The sequence below is a fragment of the Sebastes fasciatus genome, chromosome 18 (assembly GCF_043250625.1).
Source record: "Sebastes fasciatus isolate fSebFas1 chromosome 18, fSebFas1.pri, whole genome shotgun sequence".
Taxonomy (NCBI): domain Eukaryota; kingdom Metazoa; phylum Chordata; class Actinopteri; order Perciformes; family Sebastidae; genus Sebastes; species Sebastes fasciatus.
Window position 1 is genome coordinate 5,491,738 of NC_133812.1, and position 19,147 is coordinate 5,510,884.

The 19,147-nt window shown below is 41.3% G+C and overlaps 1 protein-coding gene across 1 annotated transcript in view; it reads left to right on the plus strand.

Annotated features, from left to right (window-relative positions):
* The window catches only part of slc16a10 (solute carrier family 16 member 10), a 47,013-nt gene that overhangs the window by 10,625 nt on the left and 17,241 nt on the right, over positions 1-19,147 (plus strand). The window contains exons 2-3 of the mRNA XM_074616100.1: positions 13,165-13,309; positions 16,367-16,796. Coding sequence (XP_074472201.1) covers positions 13,165-13,309; positions 16,367-16,796 — 575 coding nt within the window. The remainder of the gene's footprint in view (positions 1-13,164; positions 13,310-16,366; positions 16,797-19,147) is intronic.

A 19,147-nucleotide genomic window follows, 5' to 3' on the forward strand; every position in this document is an offset into this window, starting at 1 on the left:
ATGGTTGAGGTTGACCTCAAATGATTAAGGTTAGAACAGGTCATTGAGTAGCGAGTCTCGTGAGAGTTTTCACACATTTTCACAACTTGTGGGTAACCATCTAGACATGACCAAAAGTGATGGTGGTTGGCAGCAGTATAGGTCATAAATCCTGCCTCCTCCATGTTAGTGGATGGGACATGGGTCAAACTAAAACGCCAAAGAACACGTCAAATAAATCTTTCCCAAAGATGGTTTCTGTCATTTTAGGTAGTTCTTATCACGCTGATGTATGTTCAGATAAGTTTGGTTTGTTGTTGTGTCTTTCAAGCCAAAGAGCTACCTTGTGCTAACAAGCTGTGGCCGAGCTCGGCTCGCGATTGGGTCGGGCGCGTGCATGAGTGGGACCTGGATACAACTCCACTCAAGGATCACTACTGTCCGGGATATTTTGGCTTCACTTTTGTACAGCTGGAGGAAGTGGAGACGCATCGTCCCATTTATTTAACATAAAGGCCTGTTATATCACATTATCAACAGTAAAGAAAATCATTGCTAAGCTTCTTACAATAAAATCTTGTTTACGGTTTGCGGCTTGAGACAAAATGTGAATTGCATTTCTTTAGTCTTGTGGCATGAAGACATTTCAAAGGACCAAGCAGCTGGACATTGATGAATTTCCCCAATGGGACATATTCTGTTGTAGACAGGTTTATCATGACAGGCTGATTGACGTCCGCAGCTATCACATGGCAGCTGTTGTCTTTTCTAGTGCCAAAGAGAACGTGCACAAAGCTGGGAAATTGGAAATGGCCTTCAACCAATCACAGTGCGTAATGCTGGGGCGGGGAAGTCCAGCCCATAGACTGGCTTGAACTATCAGGTCAGTGGCCTTCACATCTGTGTTGCAGGTTCTGGTTCCCTCGCTGTGGGAATGCCAGATGGGGTTATTCCTAGGCCTCGTGCCAGAAAAGCCACTTGCCTTTCGTCTAATGTTGGAGCAGCCAAAGACCTCTGGACCAAACAGAAGGTCTAGAGTCCTTGATTGTGCCATTTAGATGAATCTTGAGTAGTAACCTGAACTCACGTGGTTTACTGACGTTCACGTCAGTAACAAGAAGTCATATGAACATATTTTGGCTGAATATTATTTTCACTCAGTGTGAAAGGAAAACATAGAGGGGAGAACGACACATGAATCAGATGTTTTGTCGCTGGATTGGACGGTGAAGTTGAAAATATTGTTTTAGTATCACTGTCTGTTTTTGGCGTGTCATGCTGAGTGTGAGGTAGCCAGGATATGTGTTTCACGATCACTATAACACACAGCAACAGACTTCACTGCAGTAGTAGGCAGCTGACATGCCAGTAATTGGTTGGAGTTTGACCTCCCTCTGCCAACATTAGATGAAATGTAGTTCAAGTGCGGTAGCTGTAAAACCACCAACAAGAAATAGGACCCTGACCCAGTGCTGGTTTGTGCAACTCCTTCTGGATGTTAACTCTTCTAGCTCAAGGCAAAGTGCCATTGTTGGTTTATCTAATCTAAAGAACCTGTTTGTATGGATTTGGTCAGGTATCATTACCTCCCTCAAGGCTGAAGGCCTAGGAAGGACGTGCAGAGCTTCACCTCGCTGGTAGCCAACACCGACACCACGCTGCTAGAGGCCCAGGCCGTATTGCTGGGCCCACTGGAGGGAAGGGAGGCACGGGAGAACCAGAACCAGGACTGAGCGAGGCAGTCTGTCAGACCCTGCCTCAGTGAAATTAGAGTTTTTTTAAAGGGACTCTGGTGCTCGGAAACACCACAGCTTTTGTCCACAGGGACCGCCAAAATTAGGGGTGTCTTGATAAACGGGTAGTGGTGATAACCGTAATAGTTAATGTTAACAATATGTGGTTACAGATTATCTCTCTCCACCTCCCTACACTCATATTTTGAGTGTAATCCATTTGCCAAAAACAAGAAAAAACACAATAAACAAAGTTAAAGACTGATAGCATTTTTTTTTTACTTTTTAAACTTTATAAAGATATCGCGATGATATCGTCATCATCGATTAATTTGGCCATGATAATCATGTAATGAAAATCTGATATCGTGACAGCCCTAGCCAAAGTCAATCCAAAAGTTCCTTGTAGTTTTAATGCTTGCAAATTTCCCCACTGTGGGACTAATAAAGGAATATCTGTACGCCTGTATAAAAAAACAAGAAAAGATAAGATAAGATAATCTTTTCTTGTTTTTTTATACAGGCGTCTTTGAGATCTTATTATATATAAACAATTCAGTATTTTTAAATTATTTGTATTAGTCAGTGTGGGTTTGCCAGTTTACATTAGTTACAGTGAATTTACAGTTGTTATTAGTAGTTGTCCAACTTGTAAAAGCTATAATAAAAAGTACTTAAAAAATGGTACTTTGTACATCCACGGCTCTAATCAGTATTTTTATAGTAACAAAGGATCAAATGACTATGTGTAATATGTATATGTAAAAAATGATTTTATTACTTTTATTTGATTTATCTAAAGTCACCTTTCGTCTGCAGTTCAGTAGATTTGTGTAAAGCTTTGATGTGGCTTCATTCTCAGATTGAATGCAGATAGCAGTCAGGCCTGTGGCCTGGAGCCATCTCTATACTGTTGCACTTAAAAAGGGGGTGGATGAAAAGCTCCCCCAATCACCAACCAGCCCCGACACACCACCCCATTCCCTTTCCTCTGACACACTGGGCCCACAACTCCCATTTGACATATTTCATATGGACCTGTTGTATCCACTGCAGAGAGAAGCCGTTCCAAACATGCATATGATATGTTTTCCCTCAGTGTGCACATCCATAAATTACTCTGTGGTCGCTACCCGACTTTGGTGCTGTGTCATCAGGCATAAGGTTTCACTTCCTGTGCTCTGAGGCCAGAAAACACATTGAGTTGGAACTTGGGATGCAAGCGCACAAAAAGTTGGCGCTCCTCAGTGCCTCTCCCCCTCCAGAGCCTCCAGCGGAGCGGTCCAGTATAAATGGCTTCCAGCTGCTACCAGCAGTAGATGGAGTGTTACTTGTGGTTCTACGGTCCATTCATGTCCAGATGTGTATCTGCAGCACCGTGAAGCCCTGATTGGGGTTATGACTGGGCTCTTTGTGATCAAACAGCAACAGCTGTACAGTCATATTTTTACTGTAAGACCACATTAATTCTACAGTTTGTCAGGGGGGCTGAAGTTTCTGAGAATAGTAGCAAGAATTTCCTCAGGTGCTTCCATGCTGAGAAGAAGTCAGGCTTCACCTGCAGGAATCTTTGAGTTATTACATTAATTCAAGCTGCAGCTGCTTTTCCTTCATCTACTTATGTCAGGTGAAATTATTGCTGTCAAAGCCACATAAATCTTATCAGACCTGACAGAAAAGGATTGGACTGAAACCGTGGACCCGTGCCAGTAACGATTATACCACCACCCCCACACTGTAAAAGAGGCAGTTAGAGATTGAATCAGTCTTAACGTTTTTTTTTGTGAAAGATCCTGCCAGTGCAGCGGGGCAATTCCATTTAATTCAAATAAAACTTTTGTCGATATCTCCAAACACGGCAGACCGTCCCACTATTATTAACAAAATAACCTCCAATTTAAGAAAAATCTCAAAATGGTCATTTTAGGGCCGTCAAATTTAACGCAATAATTATGCGTTAACGCAAATGTGTTTTAACGCCACTAATTTCTTTAACGCATTGACGCAACTTGTGATTTTTAGGTTGTAGCGGGCTCAGTTTTAAAGCTAGAGTGAAGATACTGGCATCATATGAAACTAGAAAACCTAAATAATTCAAAATTACACTAAATTTTGGCGACTAAAAACTGGCATAGCCATTTTCAAAGGGATCCCTTGACCTCTGACCTCCAGATATGTGAATGAAAATGAGTTCTATGGGTACCCACGAGTCTCCCCTTTACAGACACTTTATGATAATCACATGCAGTTTGGGGCAAGTCATAGTCAAGTCAGCACACTGACACACTGACAGCTGTTGTTTCCTGTTGGGCTGCAGTTTGCCATGTTATGATTTGAGCATATTGTTTTATGCTAAATGCAGTACCTGTGAGGGTTTCTGGACAATATCTGTCATTGTTTTGTGTTGTTAATTGATTTCCAATAATAAATATATAAATACATTTACATAAAGCAGCATTATTTGTCCACTCCCATGTTGAGTATTAAATACTTGACAGATCTCCCTTTAAGGTACATTTTGAACAGATAAAAAATGTGATTAATTTGCGATTAAGCCCTAGTTCATTTGCATTGGAAGCACAACATCACTTAAATTAGTTTCATGTCTTTTCAATGAAATCAAATCAGGATCAGGTGGATTTTCTTTGCAGTGTACCTCCTCCTGTTGAGCTAATCCTGTCCAAATAGGGATTAATTATGAATCGCAATTGGTTCTGGGGGCTTTCATACTTAAGACTAGACTGGATCAGTGTAACACTAAGGTGCACAGGCGGAGCCCCTTATCGGAGGACATCCTGTAAGCTGAAAACACATTCTCTGCAGTTAATATCCCACACCCACTTACTCTCTGACACTCTGGTCACTAGTAATAGGAGAGTTGTTGTTGGTTGCTCTTCAGTCCCATCCAGACTCTACATTTACAAAGAACACATCTATTTTGGCAAATTTCAGAGCAAACCAGTTGTGGAGACGTTACAGCGCTTGTGTCTGTTCTTCTGTTACTGTAGCTCCCCTCAGGAGGGACATTAGTAATGAGTCTCAGCTATGTGCCAAACATGTTCAGCTCAACACCGGCCACAGCTTGTAAACCCATTAACCCTGCTGCTGGCTCCACTGTTCTTTTTTTTAGAAGGTGAGTGGGTTTTCACCTTCATTTTTAGGAAACAAAGCTCTGTCAGGGTATAATCCAAGGATCTCCACATTCTACACCTGCACTTTCCTTTTCTCTTTAATAAGCTAAAGACATCTATTACCACCATTTACATAACAAAGACTTCATTTGAAAAAGCAAGTTTTATAAATATTACGGCTACATCATGGCAAAACACCCAGAGAGAAATCATAATCCCTACTGCATTGTTCCATGTTAATGTGGTGATACAGAGGGACATCTGGTCCTGTTTCTGGTTTGTTGGCAGTGAGAGCAATTGATTTATTAACACCTTTTCCTCCACAGGTTGTGTTTATTCTAGTGCAACAGCCCGAGACAGACAGCATTTTAAGTGGTGTCTGGTGTGGAACTACACTTTAGCCTGAGCATCTTTAGTCAACAGATTCCTAGAATGTGCTACACGGACAAGCTGTTTATTTGACTAAGCCGGGAAAAGGGTCTGTCACACCACTGCAATATGAGCCAAGTATGCCCGTCCATTAGCTGTTTCCATTCACTTTGGTTAATAGATAACTCTTCAACCAGTTGCTTTAATGCGGGCTTTCTTTTATTCACAAATTTAAGTGAAGTCATCAGGGATCAATGAGGGCCATTCTGTGCTTCGCACACAGTTTAAATAGTTAACTAAAAGAATAAACAGTTTAAATAGTTAGCTTAAAGTAATGAATAAACAGCTGAAATAGTTAGCTAAAAGTAATGAATAAACAGTTCTTTATTTCTCATACAGATTACCCCCTTATTGACATTTGTACAGACGTAGGCAAAGTTGTTGGTAACGTTCCGTTAAAGAGAGAAAAACCCACAATGGTCACTGAAATAACTTGAAACTGACAAAAGTAATAATAAATAAAAATTTACTGAAAATTAACTAATGAAAATCAGATATTGCTTTTGAATTGTGGTTCAACAGAATCATTTTAAAAAACAAACTGATGAAACTGGCCTAGACAAAAATGATGGTAGCCCTAGAAAAGATGTAAAATAATTTGACCATAGGGACATATTAAACTAAGGTGTGTCCTGTAATTAGCATCACAGGTGTCTTCAAACTTGTAATCAGTCAGTCTGCCTATTTAAAGGGTGAAAAGTAGTCACTGTGTTGTTTGGTGTCATGGTGTGTACCACACTGAACATGGACCACAGAAAGCTAAGGAGAGAGTTGTCTCAGGAGATCAGAACGAACATTATAGACCTTCATGTTAAAGGTAAAGGCTATAAGACCATCTCCAAGCAGCTTGACGTTCCTGTGACTACAGCTGCACATATTATTCAGAAGTTTAAGGTCCATGGGACTGTAGCCAACCTCCCTGGACGTGGCCGCAAGAGGAAAATTGATGACATATTGAAGAGACGGATAATACGAATGGTAACCAAAGAGCCCAGAACAACTTCCAAAGAGATTAGAGGTGAACTCCAAGGTCAAGGTACATCAGTGTCAGATCGCACCATCCGTCACTGTTTGAGCCAAAGTGGACTTAATGGAAGACGACCGAGGAGGACACCAAATCATAAAAAAGCGAGACTGGAATTTTCCAAAATGCATATTGACAAGCCACAAAGCTTCTGGGAGAATGTCCTTTGGACAGATGAGACAAAACTGGAGCTTTTTGGCAAGTCACATCAGCTCTATGTTCACAGACGCAAAAATGAAGCATCCAAAGAAAAGAACACTGTACCTAATGTGAAACATGGAGGAGGCTCGGTTATGTTATGGGGCTGCTTTGTTGCATCTGGCACAGGGTGTCTTGAATCTGTGCAGGGTGCAATGAAATCTCAAGACTATCAAGGCATTCTGGAGCGAAATGTGCTGCCCAGTGTCAGAAAGCTTGGTCTCAGTTGCAGGTCATGGGTCCTCAAACAGGATAATGACCCAAAACACAGCTAAAAACACCCAAGAATGGCTAAGAACAAAACATTGGACTATTCTGAAGTGGCCTTCTATGAGCCCGGATCTAAATCCTATTGAACATCTGTGGAAGGAGCTGAAACATGCTGTCTGGAGAAGGCACCCTTCAAACCTGAGACAGCTGGAGCAGTTTGCTCACGAGGAGTCGGCCAACATCCCTGTCGACAGGTGCAGAAGTCTCATTGAGAGTTACAGAAATCACTTGATTGCAGTGATTGCCTCAAAAGGTTGTGCAACAAAATATTAAGTTAATGTTACCATCATTTTTGTCTAGGCCAGTTTCATTAGTTTGTTTTTTTAAATGATTCTGCTGAACCATAATTCAAAAACAATATCTGATTTTCATTAGTTAATTTTCAGTGAATTTTTATTTATTATTACTTTTGTCAGTTTCAAGTTATTTCAGTGACCATTGTGGGTTTTTCTCTCTTTAACGGAACGTTACCAACAACTTTGCCTACGTCTGTATATGTATTGCATGAATATAAAGTAACGAGACGGACAGCTTCGCTATTTAGTGCATTTTTATTGACTGTTTCAAAATACAGGTAGCCTACACCTGTTTACATTTTTTTTTTTCAAATTAAATTACTTTTCTGTGTAGAATTTTATTCAGTATATTACTATATTACATTACTGTATATAAAATATAGCCGACTGTAGGCCAACTCAAGGGGGCATTACGTGACATTATCAATCCATTGACGAGGGCGGCTTCAACCGTGGTGTTCAATCAACAGAAGGTGCAGTAGCCTGAGGAACACCAAGTTTCACTGCTGCGTCTCGTTGGCTCCGTAGTTCGTCATAAGCTTCGAGGAGACTACATTTTTCACTGAGAGAAAAATATTACTTTCTTTCTCCCGTCATGATTTCAATGTGGCACGCAGCCCCAGCCTCAGGTAGCCAGCCGGAAGCAGATGGGTTACCGCGAGGCGAAGCATCATGGGAGTAAAATAAATAAAAAAATAGAATTACCATGGTTTTACTTTTTCTTCTCCATATGTTGCCATGTATGAAAAGACCCAAATGAACACTGTAAGCGGAATACTTGATTACTATAAGCACATTATTTAAACAGCATTTGTAGAGGAATGATTCCGTCCCAAGCTTTTGGTAACCATGATCTCTATAAGCAGTTTCCACTGTAGTTAGCTAAAAATATTGAATAAACAGTTGATAGTGCTGTTGGGATAAGTCAGACAAAAAAGTTTGGTACCACTGTTCTCTGCAGCACAAGAGGGTCAAACAGCATGATTACAGCTGATACCGGACATGTATAAAACAGACAAGATTTCAGTGCAGAGTCTGCAGTTCAAGAACTCTCAGAGGTGTCACTTCATTGGCTTTGAATCCATTTTATGTTTTTTACATAGGTAGAGTTTTATGCAGTTTTCATGGCTGTAGGTACAGTCATTGTGGGGTGACCGGGTTCAGAGCAGAGTGGTTTCTAGCAAGTAGTCTTTAACAAAGCAGACAGACGATTTAGGGCAACTCTGCCTCGTCTGTCAGTGTCCAAGCGGGGCCCGCGGCTATCGGTGGATGTCACTGGGACAGAGAGAATCCTGATATTACATTTTTCAATCTGGAATTCCTCTTTGTCTGAAGCGTAAATGCTTTTAAATCAAGAGAGCCAGCAGATGAAACCACAACAGCAATTTCCTGTTGTCCTTGAGGGATTCTTTGCCTTTCTTGTTCACTGCCATTTATTACATTATGTAGCTTAAAGCGGGCTGATATCCCCACAAGTATGAGACCAGGCAGAGTGGACCCCATTGAATTTGGGTCATTTTTCTGACTGCAGTGTCTGGAGTAGATCCTAAGAAGCTTTGACTGTGCGTTGTGCTCACACAGGGAAACCAGAGCAGGGCACTGAGTGAGAGAACAGTAACTAAATATAGGTGACACATCAGTATTTTTATATGTGGAAATAAAAATATGTACAGAATCTGACTAAGGGACATTGCTGCTCTGTGTCCGGTAAACATCTGTTGATCTTGTCAAGTTTGGTTTAACTCACTCCAGGACTGAGAGCAAGTTTGGCAAATGAGTATCTAACCACTCAAACTTCAGCATCTGTACATTGTATAAAACTCATATCAATTATATGGAGCACAGCAGTGTGGGAAATAGGGAGGGAAGGTCCCAAATGTCTACACAAAAATGCCCAACTGTGGTCCTGAAATGTACATTTATGTATAAAATGTTACCTGAGACAAACTGAGAGAAATACTTTTAGCCAACTCATGGTTTTAGGAGTGGTAATGTCGGTCCGTTGGTCGGTCCACCACTTTGGTCCAGACTGAAATATTGGATGGATTGCTATGAAATTTTGTACAAACAATGTCCCCAGATGATGTATCCTAATTACTTTGGCGATCCTCTGACTTTTCCTCTAGCGCCACCAGCAGGCTGACATATTAAATGCATTGCCATGAAAGTTGGACATTTGTGTTCCCCTCAGGATGAATCATCATAACTTTGGTGATCCCCTGACTTCTGCTTTATTGCCATCATCAGGTCAAAATTTTAATTTGTCCAATACTTTCGTTCATGAGCAAAACTAATGACATTCCCATCAGCCTCAGCTGTACTTATTTGCATGCTAGCTAATGTTAGCAATAGTATGGTCAAAGAGTATAGAAGCAAAGAGACGAAACTCCGGTGTTTTGTTTTTTTACAACAGCCGCTGACGCCATTTTGGACTGAAAGTGCTTATTATATTTATAGTATTTTATTGTTCAACACAGGCCATTTCGGTAAAATATGACAATAGAATAGAAATAATTTAGTTTTACTTTTGTACGGCACTTTTTAGGCGTACCTTTTACTGGCGTCCAGTAGTCGCTTTCAGTCCAAAATGGCGGATAAGTGTTGCTGTTGCAATGGAACAAAAAAAATTGACTTTCACTTGTTGGCATAATACGTTCTTTGGCATGTTAACACATTACATTTTAAACATCACCATGTTAATATTGTCATTGTGAGCATGTTACCGTGACAACAACTACATTTTTTACATTTACTTCATCAGGTCTGATAAGAGGGAAAAAACTAAATTGTATCCATGTTAAAGTTTGGTTTTCTTAACAGTTAGCGTTGACTGGAGACTCTTAGCACACTAAAACAAAGGTGTTCTCTCTAGTCTAACTTTAATCCAAACTCACAGTACAGTTGTGATTAATCCTGTAAGGGTAGCTGGTGTTTTTATTCTGTACTGCTTCATAACCTTTATCTTATGGGCCAACCGGAGAGTGTATGATACTCTGACAGCATGGGGTGAGATGAGGATTCAGGGAGAATAAAGACAGCGGTGAAACCAGTAATAACCCTGAAACTTGACCCAGTGGTCTCCCGTTACTCACGTTAAAAAACAGGCAACAAAAACACTCAAACTCCAGCTGCTCTGTATTTTCCCACAAGTTTCCTCTGTCCTCGCTTCGGAATTGAGAAAAACAACCTCTGTGTCACATGTGCTCATTTTCAACCCTACCTATGCTGTTACAGTATCTAGTATAGGATATGTGATTTCACTGGAAACCTAAAAGCGGCCCGGGCAGTCGCTCCTACCAAAACATGTCACTCACTCCCGGCTTCCCCATCCTCTTTATGGTCAAAGGGCACTGCACAAGGGCTTATGCAATTTGTGTACGTGAGTGCTTTGTCAGTATTGTTACTTTGGTTTTTTTCACTCCCCTTCTTCATGTTTGCCTTTTTTCTTTGATAAGAAGCGTGATATTTATGATAAAAGCGTGATATTTATGAAGCATTTCTACAGCGACATCTGTTGCTCCCAACCCATACATGCCTGCCCATTCGTTAATAAAAACAACTTTTGATAAGATCATAGAGATAAGTTCTCTTAGTCTGCCTACAGTTAAACACTATTTCGCTCTACTTTTCTTTGATAAATCCCACAATGATCCAGCCCTCCAGTGCTTTTTGATTATCTCAGAATTGCCTATCTGTATTGCTGTAAATGTGTCCTATGTATCTTAACATATATTAGTCAGAGATCTGCTGCAGCATGTGACAGTGGTATTTAACCCTAGACTCACAGAAGACTGCTGACTGAGCATTAAGCAAACGCTGCGGATGTTTCCTGTAGTCGCCCTGATTTGTCAGAGTTTTAGCTCTGCTGACATTTCTTAGAGGCACATCTGACTTGCAATAAATATAATCACTTTGGTTGGCTTGAAATGGCGTAGTGCCATTATTGTGCCTGAGAAAATACAATCTAGTCTCACAGATATTGCTCAGCGAGCGCAGGTAAAGCAGTACCAAGAGATTTATGCAAACCTGAACCTAGGCTTTGGCAATATGACAATATCATTTAGCATTTATACATTCATAGAGAGGGGGGATTTACAAGAAACAGATAAAAAAAAAATAATGGTCAGAATTGAAACAGCAGACATATAGTAGATAGAGTAGTACTAGTACCGTGGTTCCCAACCTGAGGTCCGGGCCCCCCTTAGGTGCTACCCACTGCACCATCGTGCAGCCCTAGATTTGCACATGTATAACTAAAATCATAATCATTGTAAAGTCCAAAAGTCAAAATGTATTGAAAAAAGATAGATATTGTCATTTCCAAAATTCACAAATAGTTTTTTATCTAATGAAATATTCTGCTTCAATGGATTATGTTGGCGTTTAGCATTTCAAAAACAACATTTTCACTGCGGTCAAAAAACTGTTTGCTCACACACTGACAAGTTATGTTCATTAAAGAAAGTTGATTTCTTAAAAAAAAGACTCATTTAATACACTCGCTTTATTCAAATTGAGGATTTTGTTTCGAGGATTTGCAATTTTTTTAAGGAGATGAAAATATGGGGAGGTTGTAACTTAGATACAAGTTGGGGGGGCTTCAAGGAAAATAGGTTGGGAACCACTACCCTAGTAAGTCAAGCACCAAAAGCACTGGATCCTACATTTCCCATAATGCAATCAATAGCATATTTTTGTAAGACCCTCCCTGCCTGGTAAACATTCAGGTCTTTCAAACTCCACACCCCAGTTTGTAACAAAGCTCGGTTCAAACCGAGTATATGTCTGGACCGTGTACAGTCAGTCTGTGAATTTTGTGGCTAAATTGTCACACAAAAAGTCCTTGGTCATGTCTATAATGTTAAATCCTGTAATGGTAGATGAACACCTCTGCCTCTGTCCTTTCCACGCTTCCCATTCATTGTCTATGTAAGCAGCCGTGCAATGCATTCTGGTAGCGTCGTGGCATGATTCGAGAGACGGGGCGTCACGTTGGCCGTTCCTCATTCGCGTAAAGTTGAGGTCTAGGCTACGGACCAGTGCAACTCGCCGCCTCCGGAAACTCCCTAGAAACTTTTACACTAACCGTTGTCAACGGCTTATGAGGAAACTCCAACACTGGGCCGACCAATCGTGTAACTTCATCACTCAGTGACAGACTTTTGAGTTTGTAGGGCTGGTCCTCTGCGGTGCAGCCAAAAAAATGTGTAATCTCAAAGCACAGGCTGAGATAATTTAATGACATCATCAACGTTATTTTTTCAAACTTGAAAAAGCATTTCCAGAGCCACAGAAGATATTATGTTTTCACAGGCTTAGTTCTCCTCTTGACTAGTAAACTGACCTACATGTATAATATTGGTGGAGTGTCCCTTTAACCATGAGATAACATGATTTGTCCAGTAGAGATTATACTGAGGTTGCTATCCCTTTAATATCTCTAGTTGCATTGGACCAACAGGCAGGACTGCGTCATGGTAATATTGGATTGGATATGATTAAGTACCTTGATTTGTCGCTATTTTAGAAACATTATTAGTTTAGTTTGTTGCCTGGATCATTTTTAGTAATTTCTGAGTCTACTGAAGAAGTTAAGTGGATTATGTTCTTACCCCCATGGTATCCGTGTACTTCTTGTTCAGATCACGCCCAAGTGTTTTTCCTGATCACTCCTTCCTGTCCACTCTGTCACACCCTGCCAATGTGTATTCCTGCTGTTGCACGTCTTAAGTCATTTACCGAACATGTTTTCTTCAAGGTTACAATGAAAAATGGATGTAAATGCAAACAATGTACAGTATGACTAATGAGCGAGATCTAAAACAGGAAACTCATGACCTGTAAGACATCTGGAGACTGGTTGCCTGAGCAAATTGACTGTGCAATTTAAATAAATGTGTGCATCATGGAAACAAGAGCAACAGTGTTCTATTATTGCATCACCAGGCTTTGTTTTGTAGTCAGCGTCCGTAGCATTAATATTAAACAACACCGTGTTCCTGGAGACGGTTTTGTTTTGGATGTGAATGATAATCAGTCACTGTTGTGTGAGGTATTCTCATACATTCATTCTCTCTCGCTTTCTCTCTCTGTATCTCCTGCAGCATGGGTGGGCTCCTTGTCCATGGGGATGATCTTCTTCTGCTCTCCGATCGTCAGCGTCTTCACCGACATCCTCGGCTGCAGAGTTACCGCAGTGGGCGGCGCTGCTGTCGGCCTCGTCGGCCTACTGGCCAGCTCCTTTGTCACGTAAGGAAGGAAAAAAGTTGTTCAATTCAAAAGGAAGTCATCAAGTCATCATTGCATATACAGTATAGACTCTTTTACAGCCGACGTCATGATTAAGTCACGGCATACTTGCCAACCCTTCCGAGTTTCCCGGGAGACTCCTGGCGTAGGGGTCGGCTAATCTGGTCCCATTGGTTAATGTTAACTTTCTCAGCTAACACTCGTGATCCTGGAGAGTGAGTGACAGTACATATTGAGGGAAATTAGTATTTCCTTCAGCCATTGTTAAAAAAACAAGCCAACAAAACTTGCTAGCCAGCGTTAACTAACGTGTTCAGAGAATTACTCTGTTTCCACTTAACGGACAAGGGGTCTATACATGATACCTTCTTCTACAAGGTTATTGGGGTAGTGATTAACTTCGGTCCTCAGTCAAGAATATCAGTTAGCCAACAGATTTATGTTGTCCCTTCATAGTTTAGATATATTGAATGATCAGGAGCTTGACATATACTGTATCTGTTTTGGATGTGTATTTAGGGCAGTGGAAACAAGTTGTGAACACAAGTTGCTAGCAAAACCCAGCAGTTAAAGAGCAACACGATCATTCATGTCCATATTCCCTCTCTTTTAGCTCTGTTTTTGGTCTCCACCAACTCCTGAGGGAAATATCTGTCTCTTTAGCTGCTAAACGCTCCACTATGCTCACCAGTTAGTCTCTAACTGTCTGTCTGCTGGTTGCTGCTGAGCAGATAGTGTACAGATTCATTTTAGTTTTTATCATCTGTGGGTAAGAGGCTCTGCACTTTAGCACTGAGTTGTTAATAATTTCCTGGGATTCCATACGTCTACATGTGAGGGAGCACTCACACAAATGCACACAAACACACAGACATGTGCGATCCAAACAAAGCAGCAAGTGTTCAACCGTTGCTTGGTCACTTTCAAGTTCAATAAATATAACATATAAATGAAACAGCCGAATTACCGTTTATCAAGTGGCTGTCATACAGACACACACATTTCACAGGGCAGGCTGACAGCCGAGTTCTGCAGCGGACAGTTCAAGGTGCAACATTTCTTAGTCATGTGATTTCACTGTTAAGATTTATTTACCCCGAACAGGACTTTGAAACCACTTGGAAGCACCGTCCTATATTTTTTTTGGACCTTCACCACTAGACACAAATAATTTTACCGTGTTGAACCAAGATCTGTTTTACAAGTAATTCATATAGGCCTATATATAATATCGCAACAACACAATCCAGTCATACAAGGCTGTCACAGACACACTGATTAAATCATTCTAGGGCTGTCAATCGCTTAAAATAGTTAATCGCGATTAATCGCATGATTGTCCATAGTTAATCGAGATTAATCACAAATTAATCACACGCTTTTTATCTGTTCAAAATGTACCTTAAAGGGAGATTTGTCTTATTTATATATTTTGTATTATATATATTACTTTTATATTATCTTAGTATTCATACTCTTATCAACATGGGAGTGGACAAATACGCTGCTTTCTGCAAATGTATGTATATATTTATTATACAAAATCAATTCACAACACAAAACAATGACAAATATTGTCCAGAAACCCTCACAGGTACTGCATTTAGCATAAACAAATATGCACAAATCATAACAAGGCAAACCCATTTTTAACCCATATTTAATAGTATTTGTGAATGTTTTAGGGCTGTCAAAGTTAACGCGATAATAAAGCGTTAACGCAAATTAATTTTAACGCCACTAATTTCTTAAACGCATTAACGCAACTTGCAATTTTTAGGTTGTAGTGAGTTCAGTCTTATAGCTAGAGTGAAGATACTGGTATCATATGAAACTAGAAACCCTAAAGAATCCATTGGTACCAACCATGTCATACTAGCTTGTCGGGGGAAGGAGGTTAAATAATGCTCCAAACCTCCGCTAAATTTTGACGAGGAAAAACTGTCATGGCCATTTTCAAAGGGGTCCCTTGACCTCTGACCTCCAGATATGTGAATGAAAATGGGTTTTATGGGTACCCACGAGTCTCCCCTTTACAGACATGCCCACTTTATGATAATCACATGCAGTTTGGGGGCAAGTCATAGTCAAGTCAGCACACTGACACACTGACAGCTGTTGTTGCCTGTTGGGCTGCAGTTTGATATGTTATGATTTGATCATATTGTTTTATGCTAAATGCGGTACCTGTGAGGGTTTCTGGACAATATCTGTCATTGTTTTGTGTTGTTAATTGATTTCCAATAATAAATATATACATACATTTGCATAAAGCAGCATATTTGTCCACTCCCATGTTGATAAGAGTATTCAATAATTGACAAATCTCCCTTTAAGGTACACATTGAACAGATAAAAAATGTACGATGAATTTGTGATTAATCACGATTAAATATTCTAATCGATTGTCAGCCCTATTACGGACGTAAATTAAAATAAGTCAATGTTGACTTTTGTTTTCACACGGGACACGAACAGTGGTCTCCTGGGTGAAAGTCTTGTGTTGACCCATCCATCCATCCATCTACCCCAACCTCCTCACTACATGGACTTTGATTAGAAACATATTTTTGATACGCCAAAAACAAACGTAATCTGGGAGAAAATACATTTACCTCAAATGTAATTGACAATGCAGTTTCGTTGTATGGGAGCATAATTCTTAGGAGACCAGGCTGAAATGTTACGACCAACTGAATCAAAAACAGTTAGACACTATTACACATTCACAGAAAAGATAATGCCAAGAGAGCCATTATCCTTTGCTGCTGAAAAACCGTAATCAAACATTTACTTGCCTTATGTTGTTGATGGAGTACAAAGACTGCATAATGAGTCATATACAAACAGCTCAGAGGGCTTTTTTTGGCCTTTAGAGAGGTTTGACAGCTTTTCTTAGAGTCAGTGCCATGAGAACTTGTTTAGGAACACTAATGTAAATCAATAACTGACTCTCTGCTAGGAGACGTCTTGTGGATGAACTTTTGTCCTGTGAAATACAGTAATATCAGCAGCGAGTCATACAGTGATGTATCTTGTTGTTTTGTCCCCTCACAGGTCCCTGGGCCCCTTGTATTTCACATACGGCATTGTGTTCGCCTGCGGCTGCTCTTTCGCCTACCAGCCCAGCTTGGTCATCCTGGGCCACTACTTCAAGAAGCGCCTGGGTCTGGTGAACGGCATCGTGACGGCCGGCAGCAGCGTCTTCACCATCACCCTGCCCTTTGCGCTGTCGGGCCTGCTGGAAAAAGTGGGCCTCCAGAACACCATGCGCGTCCTCTGCATCCTCATGTTCGTGCTGATGCTGGCCGGCTTCACCTACAGGCCCCTGTTGCCGGTCAAATCCAGCAACACCCGCACAGGCAGCCGGTGCCCACCCATGAGCCGGATCTTCAACGTCAACATCTGGAAGTCTTTGGGATATCGCATTTGGGCCTTCGGTATCCCTGCAGCCCTCTATGGCTACTTTGTACCTTACGTTCACCTGGTAAGTTTTCTATCATCAATCATTTTCTCTCACAGTCACATTTGGTTTTCTTCACACACAGGTGTGTGTCTGCGTTGTTTGTGTTGCTGAGTATCATCACCTCACTGTCAGGGCCAAAGGTCAGTCTCAGAGGAACTCCATGCTGTGATTTCCAAGTATCCTAATCCCAAGTTTTGGATGTGTCTGTTGGCACAAGGGAGGGATAAGGGCGAGGTCAACGAGGGAGCTTCAACAACACAGATATCAAAACACATACTAGCAACGTGAGATTTATTAATGTGAAAAAGGGGAGAGGAATGGAAATCTAAACCGCAGCCAGGATCTTCCAGGCATTCAGCGACGGTACGGAGTGTTACCACAAGATGGTTTATGACTATTAAAGTGTACTTCAGTGTTTAGGAAGATAAGGTTGTGTCTGTCCATCAGGAAGGTCTAAAGGCTTTTTCACAAAATACGGAATATTTGTTTACTTTTTTTTGCGTTCAAACCTCTCACACCAAGGCCAACACAAATATTCGTGTTACGTGCATTCCATCGAATATTAAAGTCTCGCACCGTCACATATCGATTTGTTTGATCATTGTTTTTACTATAAAAACCCACACTCAGCTCTACACACTGGAGACAGGCTCGTTATTCCAAGTGTGCAATACTGTGCAGAAAAGTTACAAAGAGGGGTGGGAAAAAAAACTTAATTCATCTCTTTTTTGCGATTTTGAAATTAATTTTTTAATGCCAGAATCAATGTATTTGTTTCATTTGAGTCCATGTGGAGGTAGAAGGAAGTTTACCGCTCTTATTGTTGTAGTCTGAGTAACGTGACGTCATATCCGTTCTGTATCCTTCAACCAAAATAAACCGCAGCGAGCCAAAAGGAAAAAGTAGAAAACGGCCGAGGGTCTGCGTGGATACAACCTGCACCCTTACATTTTAAATCCAAAGTGGTACACTAGTGGTAAAGGCCTTTGGCCTTAGAAGGAGGTAATAAGGCATACATGTTAACCCCTACTGAAAGTTGGCAAAATGAATGCATATATGTACATCATTCCTCACTTACGCTCCTGTTTTCCATGTCAACTTTCCTTACCTTACCTTACCTTACCTTACCTAACCTTACCTGGCAAACAGTTCAACAGGGTTTTATTCCTGCAGGAGGGAGGCCTGCAGGGACTTTCTCTCTAGATTTGGGGACTTTTGGAGCTAGTACTGCTAGCTACTGTCATTGGAAAAGAGTTGTCAACACTGGGCTGGGTGTTTAGGTTGGATCATTTTTAAAATCTAGCGTACTCTTGCTAGTTTATCAACCTTACCGACCCTAACTTTAACGTGACTGCACATCACCACAACTTCCTTCACAGCAGCATGTGTCCACATGAGCTACATCAGCTGTGTGGTCCTGATGAAAGTAACCAAATATGACAGGAAGGCTCAATCTGCAGCTCTCGTTTCAGTCAGGACATAAACAGGTGTAACTTTCCCTGAGTCTCCCTTTATTTTGGCTATAAGACGGGAGAATATGATATTGGAGAAAACATCTTCTTGTGAGGGCCGGAGAGCAGAGTGTGGATGTGCTGGACCGACTCAGGAGGTGACTGTTTATTTAGACGTGGTGACTCTGTTATTGGAGGGAGATCAGTCTGTCCCGGGGATGTGTTTTCCCAACACTTCTCCTGTGTCTGCTACTCAGACTGGGACACCACGGGGGCCCGGCTGCAGCCTCAGCGCCACCCCTGGCCTTATAGTCCCAGCACCCGTCCTTCCCTCGACGCAGAGCCCCCCCCGCTCCATGCTCTTAAGGCCACAGAGTGACGCAGCATGGGAAGAAGATGAAGGAAAAAACATGGGTCAAACAGCATATCGTTCAGCTTCTCAGGAAGGGAGTCCTATCAGGCCCCCAAAGCCTCTCCACACTTTTTATGTCTCCGCACTGGCGACAGCAGAGGCATTATGTTTTCAGGTTGTCTGTCCGTCCGTCCGTCCGTCCCATTCTCGTGAACGCGATATCTCCGGTACGCCGGAGTGGACGTTTGGCACAAACGTCCACCTGGACTCAAGGATGAACTGATTAGATTTTTGCGGTCAATGGTCAAGGTCACTGTGACCTCACATCTGTCACATCCTTGTGAAAGCGAGATCTCAGGAACACCTTAATGCCGGGTAGCAGTGCTCCGATATTTTTCCAGATATTCCTGTGGTGTGAGGTATGTTAAGAGAGTATTTTACATCCTTAGATCGGCTCGGAAGTCCATCCTGGCCGCACCGATTTCAAAATGTAAATATTAAACTATTCAATATTTACAATGGGACACTGCCTGTCGTCCGCCATCTTTGTTTATACCAAAGTCACGTTT